Consider the following 9,305-nt stretch of genomic DNA (forward strand, 5'->3'; position numbering starts at 1 on the left):
CTGGTAGCATAGTGCCTAAGGCACTTGACTGCTAACCAGAAGGCTGGCAGTTCAAACCCACCAGCCACTCCTCGGAAGGAAGGTTGGACAATCTACTTCCTTAGTGACACTGTCTCTGAAAGCCAAGGAGAGGTTGCTATGAGTCAGGTCCGACTCGAGGGCACAATACAACAACAAACATGCAAAAAAGATATACACACTTAGGTTACTATTTTTTTTTTAAATAGGAACTGGGGAGAAGGCTGGGGTTTCATGCCTTCTGACAGAGCACTTGTCTTTGTGGATAACCATGACAATCAGCGAGGACATGGAGCTGGAGGAGCATCTATTCTTACGTTCTGGGACCCTAGGTAGGAAGAAGTTTTCCTCGTTTTTATCTACCTTTTAATGACAGTAAAAAAAATATATTCTTTTCTTCTACAATAATATCATTTTATGTCATTCAGACTGTATAAAATGGGAGTTGGATTTATGCTTGCTCATCCTTATGGATTTACACGCGTAATGTCAAGCTTCCGTTGGCCAAGACGTTTTGAGAACGGAAAAGTAAGTTTTTGAGTTGTTCAAAATATCTTCTTCTCAAGAAGAGGAAGGATATTTTGGTTTAGTTTCGCATAATGCTGTTACATTTACTACCTACTTAACAAATCTTTATTAAGTACAAACTTGACTCAGGGCTCTGATTTAAGTGGATTTACAGTAGATGCTGAAGAATTAAAATTCATGGTCTATGTTGTCAAATGGTTTGCAAGCTGTTTCAGAAATATGATAGCTCTATCTCCCTCCAAAAAACCTTTAAAATGAACAGCAATGTGTATATTCTTTTCATAGGTACTTGTAGGGATTCTTCGAGGATTATACAAGTTAACACTTGTAATGAGCTTAAAATAGTGCCTGCTCATAAGAAGAGGAGTAAAAATATTGTTAAATACTTTTAAAAGAAAAAGTTCTTTGGAATGCAAAGCAAATAAATGATCCAGATGAGCAGAGGCTGAGGTTAAATAGCGAAGTTTCTTATATAAAGAAAGGAATTATGTATATTAAAGAAGAGAAATTTTCTGACTGTTGGAGGAAAGATAAGAATGAGAAAAATGACAAAGACAATAATATGACTAGTGAATTTTAAAAGGAACTGAGAAACAAGATTTTGAAAGTATTTGGAATGCTGGTGGAAGATTTTTTTTTTTAAAGCCGACAACAACAAAAAAACACTGAAGCTCTCAGAAGCAGCATCTTAAAGCAACTTCATACCAGAAGCAGAAAATCTTCTTCATTATACATCAGACAGACATTATTCATTTATTCTAGATTACTTTCAATTTGAGAAACTCAATACTTTGTATAGGAGCTCTGGTGGCATAGTGCCTAAAGCACTTGACTGCTAACCAGAAGGCCAGTGGTTCAAATCCACCACCCACTCTTCAGAAGGAAGATGGGGCATTCTACTTCTGTAGTGATACTGCCTCAGAAACCCAGGGAGATGTTTCAGTGAGTTGGAGGGCACATAACAACAACAACAGCACTTTGTATAGCAACCCATTCCTTTGTTAGATAGCTTTAATATTTAAAAGTCATCTCTCTAAATTGAACCAACTTCTTAAAATTTCCACTTGTTTTTGTTGTGATGTGCCCTCGAGTCAGACCCGACTCAGGGACCCCTCCTTGGGTTTCCAAGGCGATATCACTACAGAAGTAGATTGCCGCATCTTCCTTCTGAGGAGTGGCTGGAATGGGTATTATTTTCGACCTTAGGATTCTTAGGACTGTGACTATTTTCTTTTTTCTCCCATAGCTTTTCTTCAAATATTTGATGGGCTTTACCTTTTCAACATTGTCCACGCTAATAACTCAGTTTTCTCTACTATTCATCATATGATTTTGACACTAATGACCCTCCTAGACTTTTTGTTTTCTTCCCCTGTAATTTTTATTTATTTATTTTTTAATGTACCAATCAGGAAAAAAGAAATATTGAAGATTTGGTCAATTTAGTACAGAATATTGTGGTGAATTGATTAGTACTCTTAACCAAAAGGAAGATTGATACTAATATTTATTAAGCAATTTTTCCATCCAAAGTACTTTCACAATAAATTGCATTATTTTTTACAGTCACCAAATACTATCCTTATTTTATAGATGAGGATACTGAGGGTCAGAGAAATTAAATGTATTTATTAAGTATTTTACCTTTTTAAATTCATTTTATTGAAATATAATTTATGTACAGTGACACACACAAAGTTAAAGTGACAGATGACAATGGGTCAATGCATTTTTTTTTTTTTTTTTTGCAGTGTACCCTCCTTTTCCCTCCCACCTCTGGCAACCAACAAAGAAAGTTTCCCTCCATATATAAACCTTTCCTTGACCCTCCACAACAATGAACTAAGACTATATTTGTCCTTCTGTGGTTGACTTATTTCACTCAGCTTAATGTCCTCCACATTCATCTGTATAATGTGGTGTTTTGCAGACTCTACATTATTCTTTAGTGCTGCATAGCAATCCATTGTGTGCATGTACCATAGTTTGGTTATCCACTCTTCCACTGATGGGCATGTTGGGTGTTTCCATCTTTTTGCTATTGTAAATAGTGCTGTGATGAACATGAGTGTGGATATATCTGTTCCTGTCTTGGCTCTCACCTCTCTGGGATATATATCCAGTAATGGGATTCCTGAGTCAAATGGTATCTCCAATTCAAGCTTTCAAAGGAATCACCATACTGCTTTCCACAGTGGTTATATCATTTCATGGTCCCACCAGGAGTATGGAGAGTCTGAATTTATCCACATCCCCGCCAGCATTTTTTTCTGTCTCGTTCAAGCTTGCCATCAGTGTGGAGTGAGACGATACCTTATTGTTGTTCTGATTTGCAGCTCTCTGATGGCCAATGATCATGAGCATCTCTTCATGTATGGCTGGCCACCTGAATATCCTCCTTGGTGAAGTGTCTATTCATGTCTTCTGCTGTTTTTTAAATTGGATTGTTAATTCCTTTGCTGTTGAGGCACTGGAGTTTTCTATAAATCTTAGAGATAAGTCCCTTGCCAGCTATGTAATTCTCAGCAAATGAATTTGTTGCTGTCATTTTTGTTACGTGCTTTGTCATGGTATCGATTTCTTTGTTCCATATAATTTTCTATGCTGAGCTCATTTTGTTTATGAATTGTGCTATTAACTTCCTTCATTGCTATTGTTTTAGTATTTGCTAAATATTTGTTCTGGTCTTCTTTTTATTTTGATGTGAAGGTTTATCATTTTTCTTTGCAGTTACCTGTGATTTATAGTTTTCTTCCCAAGTTTAGAACAGTCTGTTCTATCTTTTAGTTGTCTTGATTTCCCTATCATCTAGAAGTTCTGTAAAGACAGGTTTTTTTTTTCCCCTCTTTTTGGTTTTAGTTGTCCTCATTTGTCAGTTGATGTCTCTTGTTCCCTGTTTACAATCTTGTACACTTATTTACTTTGGATACTTCCATTGCTGTGTTGGTTTCTGGGTTATATCATCAAATGCGTTAATGGCCAGTTGTTGTTTGCTGTTTGCTGCTCTATCCAAAGGGCTCCCTTTAGCATCTCTTGTAAGGTTGGTCTGGTATTAACAAATTCCTTTAATTTCTGAATATCTGGAAATGTCCTAATTTCACCATCACGTTTGAGGGACAATTCTGCCTGGTATATAATTCTTGGTTGGAATTTTTTTCTCTTTCAGGGTTTTATATATATCATCCCATTGTCTTCTCGCCTGCGTGGCTTCTGCCAAGATATTTGAGCTTAGTCTTATTGGTTGCCCCTTGTAGGTAACTTTTGGTTTTTTCCCATGCTGCTTTCATGACTCTATCTTTGTCTTTGGTTTTGGTGAGTTTGATGATGACATGTCTGGGTGATTTTCTTTTGGGGTCTATCCAGTTTGGGATTTGTTGGACTTTCTGAATGGATATATTCTCATCTTTCTCCATACCAGGAAATTTCTCTTCCAACAAATCTTTGACAGTTTTCTCGGTGGTTTTATTTATGTCTTCCTGTTCTGGAATTCTGATTATACATAGTTATTCCTTTTGATGGTATCCCACATGAACCTTAGGCTTTCTTCATTTTGTTTTGATCTTTTTTTCTGATTGATCCCTTTCCAAAGAAGTAATCAAGTATTTGCCTTCAATCTCACTAACTATTTCTGTCTTCCATTGATTCAATTCTACTCCTTAGCCTGTTCAATGTCTTATCTATTTCTGAAAATTTAGTACTCATCTTCTGGATTTTGGTGTGTAGATTTTGTATCATTTCTAATTTTTCATTTATTTTGTCATTTTATTCTTGTATTGTCTTTTGAAAATTTTGGAGTGTTTTCTCTGTGTTTTCCTCAATTTTGTCAATGTTTTCCTTGATCTGCCTCTCAATTCATTAAAGATACCTAAATATAATTCTTTTGAATACCTTATTGGAGAGTTCAAATGCTGCATCTTCCTCAGGGATGTGTTTTGGGTCTGTATCCTGGTCCCTTGTTTATCCTGCTATATTTTGCTTCTTTGTGGGGACTGTGATGCTTTATTGTCTCCGAGGGATTGTCACATTTTTGTGTTTATATTTAATTGTATGTTGCAGTGACTTGCCCACGATTTTTGTTTTCTTTGTATGTTATCTATGCAAGCAGGGTACTGCGCTGTGCTCTTCTATTCACTAGTTGACAGTCCTTATACACTCACCATCTGTTTCCTTTCCTGTTGTCAGCCTCTCATATGTCCCTGCTGACCTTGGCAAACAGAGCCTATTCTTAGGTCCCTGAAATCTGAATGAGAATGCTGTCACTTTAAAATCCAAAATGGCTGCCATTTGTAAAGGTTCAAAAAGGCTGTACCTTTGGTTACTTTAAATATCCAAAATTACCACCGCTTTTAAACATTCAAAATGGCTGCACCCTCAATCACTTTAAATATCCCAAATGGCTGCCGTGTGTAAACAATCAAAAGGACTGCACCCTCCGAACAGTGGAAAATCCACAGCTCAGGTTTCCTCCCTCCTTGCTATGTCCCTTCCTAGTCATAGGCCACCAACACAGTCATCCCTGCAGCCCTTGCTGACCAGGGCTGATCTTTAGGTCAATTCTCAGGTCCCAACACCACTTGGAAGTATTCAAGCTATTGGTCTTGTCAGAGTACCTGACAGTCCGCAGTTACGACCATCTCAGTCTCACAGTTTTCACTCAGGTTTTTCCACCAGTTGGTGCCTAATCCACTTCTATATAGTTTCTTTCAAAGCTCAGGGCTCCAGGATTATCTTCTGTATCTCTGTCAATTGGTTTCTCTTTTCTTTGTTGAAGAGGGTCTGTGCCATTTGTCTGCCTATTCCTCCATCTGACCATTAGTTCAAATTTATTACGTTTTTTTATCTAGCAGTAAAAGAGCCTGTGTTGTAATAGGAGTTTTCTGGCACTGAAACTCTTGCTTGTTCAGTGACATCTCATTGCCTACCAAACAAAGAAACAAAACTATTGCTGTCAAATCAGTGCTGATTCAAAGCAACCTGATGGGACAGAATACAAATGCCCCACAGGGTTTCTCCAAGCCTGTAAATCTCTACAGATGCAGATGGCCACATTTCTCACCTGTGGAGCAGATGGTGGGTTTGAATCGCTGAACTCTCCATTAGCAACTTAAATGGCTTAACCTCTGTGCCAGCAGGATTACTCACACTGTGATATTAATAAGCCATTGCAGTTTCTTAGAAAATGGGAGAATAAAGAAATCCAACCCCTGTTTGAAATACAAGCACTGGAAAATGAGTCTGGGCTGAGGAACTTTGTAAAAAAGGATGTTAAAATACCAAAGATATTGGAGTCTAAATATTGCAGAGACAGAAACAAACAGCCAGAAAGATTGATTGGGTGTACTGGAAAGGAAGAGGTTAAGTATATGTAATGTTTAAAATCTGAGCTTTTTTCTTTTTCAAATTAAGGATGTTAATGATTGGATTGGGCCACCAAATGATAATGGAGTAATTAAAAGAGTTACAATTAATCCAGACACTACCTGCGGCAATGACTGGGTCTGCGAACATCGATGGCGTCAAATAAGGTAAGAATATTCGTTTAGAAATATGGCCTAATAATGGAATTTTCATTTTCAACTATTGAAGCATTCATCACCATTTTATTTTATTTCTTTTTAGGAATATGGTTGTTTTCCGTAATGTAGTTGATGGCCAGCCTTTTGCAAACTGGTGGGATAATGGAAGCAACCAAGTGGCTTTTGGAAGGGGAAACAGGGGATTCATTGTCTTTAACAACGATGACTGGTAAGAAGATAGCAATTTAGAATAATAGCTTGTACAATGTGCTCTTATTCTTTTTTTCCTACTGTTCTTCCACTTTTCTGTGATACCTGAAAAATCCCTTCAGTCACTGGATGGAGAAAAAATAGGCATCAGAAAAGAAGCAGAAGAGAGGTGATGGCTTTTATTCTCCTGGGCTATTTATAGTGGGTTTCTGTTATCACCAAAGTGCATTTTGTGTGCCCTTCCATAGCATGTGTGTACATAATGCACATGCATATGCATGCACATGCACCATGCACAAAATACATAAAGTAGCTAAATCAGAGTTGTGAAGACTCTAGAAAGACATGTCTTGTAGTTCTATTTTTTAGTAATTTAAAATACTTTCTCTATACTGAAATACTTTTTTTCCAGATCATTCCCTAATACTTTCATATCTTCTTCTTTGGTGTCCTTTTTTCACCTCTCTGTCTCCTTGGAGGAGCTCTGGTGGGGTAGTGCCGAAAAAATTTGACTGCTAACCAGAAGGCTGGTGGTTCAAATCCACCAGTCACTCTCGGAAGGAAGGTTGGGCAATCTACTTCTGTAGTGACACGGCCTCAAAAACCCAAGGAGAGGTCGCTATGAGTCACATCTGACTCCATGGCAGTGAGTTTGCTTTGGTTTGGTGTCTCCGTGGTCCAAGTAATTTTCAAAACATATGATAAAGAATATGTACCTTATTGTCAGTTATTTGTCTCAGGAGATTTTTGAATTTTAGTTCTGAAACTTCTTATTACTGGCCTTTCATTAGTCCTTGGCCTCTGGTATATTGGTTTCCTCCTACGTAGAACTGGGGCTCAGACTACATCTTTTCTAACAGTTGAAATGTCTTAGTCCAAGGCCAGTTTCCATTTATACTTAACTTATTTAGGCTAAATTATATTTTACTGGGAAAAAATAGTCAACTTCTCTGTCAACTTCCTGGCCAAAACAGTCCATGGCTGGTCCTTTTAATTTTAATCTTTTGCAGAGAGGAGAAACAAAGTAATTCTTTATAAAACAGTTTTATATTTCAAACCATTCTCTTTTTCACAGAAATGCCTGATTATTTTTCCTGTAGCCCAAATTTATTATAGCCTGTTGAAAAATGGGATTTTTGATGAGATAATCCATTGAAATTTTTGAGATAAATTGGTATTTTCTTAATTCAAATGAGGACTGATTTAAAATATTTTTGTTTACTAAAGGTAATAATTTTATCTAAACGTGGCAACTCCCTCAAGTCTTCGCTGATAATCTTTAAGCTTAATTTTATGGTAATATTTTCTACTGTAAGGAATTACTAGTTCATTTTTAAATATTATTTTTGGCCCTGAGAAATCTGTTCAGATCTGTATGAGAGGTCTTTGTGATGGATTTTCTTCTCTCTGAGACTTTGACTGCTTCGAGTGCTAAGGCACAAAATTAAGTTGTTTTTTGTTTTAAAGACTGTTTGTATTTTTTTTTAATTAAAGTTACATCTTAAATTTTATTTTACAGGGCGTTATCTTCAACTTTGCAAACTGGTCTTCCAGCTGGCACATATTGTGATGTCATTTCTGGAGATAAAATTGGTAGCGACTGCACGGGAATTAAAATCCATGTTTCTGGTGATGGCAAGGCTAGTTTTTCCATCAGTAACTCTGCTGAGGATCCATTTATTGCAATTCATGCTGAATCTAAATTATAAAATTTAAATTAAATATGCATAGCCCAAAGAATACCTGTGTATGTCTTTTAATATATAGATTTAATACTTATGATTTATTATTTCTCTGGTAAAGTATATAAGTAATAAACTCAACAAACTAAGAAAAGTGTAACAAATTACATAAAAGTTTACAATAATAAGATAACTTGAAATAACATTTTGCTATGAGTTAGAAGATACCCTTTAATCTATTGTCAAAGACATTTCTAAACTCAGAAAAGCATCTTAAAATATATTTATTGTTATTAAACACCATTTGCCCAGTCCTGTATTTTGAATGCAAGTCTGCCTGTAATTCTGTAGATTGTTTCTAGAAATTAATTAGGGATAGCTGGTTTAATGAATAGGGAGCTCTGGTGCTATAGTGGATAAGGCATTTGGCTTCTAATCACAAGGTTGGCAGTTCAAATCCACCAGCTGCTCTGGAGAAGGAACATCAGACAATCTACTTCCATAAAGATTTACAGATTTGAAAGCGCAATGGAGGTCGCTATGAGTCAGAATCGACTCTATGGCACTGAGTGGTGATGGTGGGTTTAATGAATATCCCCATGCAAAGCCACTGCATTTGCTTAGTTTTCACAATATGACAGCACTTCTTTAGTTAATAGAGTTAAACGATAAAAGAAGCCTTAATAATATAATCTACAATTCTTAAGTATACTGAGCTTCTACCTATAAAAATTGTATTTCTTTCTAATTACTTGACTTTAGACTGTCATATGGCTTTTTATTTCTTCTCTTCACCTCTAATATAAATGTTTATTTAGGGCTTTCATGATACCACATTCCCTTTTTTTTTCTCCCTAACCCTCTAGCTACTCATTGGCCTTTACCTTGACTTTCATTTATTTATTTGTTTAACAAGTTGAAAACTAAAGGTTTATATGATCCCATTTTTAAAAAAAAATATTTATTTTTATTTTTATTGTGCATTAGGTGCAAGTTTACAGAACAGAGTTTGTTTTACATTCTACATTATGTGTGCATTTAGTTTCACTCCTTGTTTACCATCCCCAAACCAAACCCAGTATCCTCCCCCCCCCCACCCAGTAACCCCTCCCCACATGGTCTTAATAGTTATGCACTCCTGTGTGTCCTGCATTTCCTCCTTGTGAATGTTGCCCCTCTGGTGCCTCGTGGTCAATTGCTCCAAGGGTTGCATTTCCATAGAGTGTGTGGGTCCATCACCCTGGGTTGAGCGGTCTGTGCGTACATCTTGTTTACTATTGGGCTGAGAGCCAGCCTTTGGGAGTGAGTTTTTTTCCAGGCCCAGAATGTATCCCAGGGCCACAATATTGGG

General features: G+C 36.7%; 1 protein-coding gene across 1 annotated transcript in view; it reads left to right on the plus strand.

The window, feature by feature from the left end:
• The window catches only part of LOC103206154 (pancreatic alpha-amylase-like), a 13,206-nt gene extending 5,225 nt beyond the window's left edge, over window positions 1-7,981 (plus strand). The window contains exons 6-10 of the mRNA XM_007951596.1: window positions 228-350; window positions 447-546; window positions 5,953-6,071; window positions 6,166-6,291; window positions 7,792-7,981. Coding sequence (XP_007949787.1) covers window positions 228-350; window positions 447-546; window positions 5,953-6,071; window positions 6,166-6,291; window positions 7,792-7,981 — 658 coding nt within the window. The remainder of the gene's footprint in view (window positions 1-227; window positions 351-446; window positions 547-5,952; window positions 6,072-6,165; window positions 6,292-7,791) is intronic.
• The last annotated feature ends 1,324 nt before the right edge of the window (window positions 7,982-9,305 follow it).

Source organism: Orycteropus afer, unplaced genomic scaffold, assembly GCF_000298275.1.
Source record: "Orycteropus afer afer isolate SDZICR_OR568_19922 unplaced genomic scaffold, OryAfe1.0 scaffold00301, whole genome shotgun sequence".
Classification (NCBI taxonomy): Eukaryota; Metazoa; Chordata; class Mammalia; order Tubulidentata; family Orycteropodidae; genus Orycteropus; species Orycteropus afer.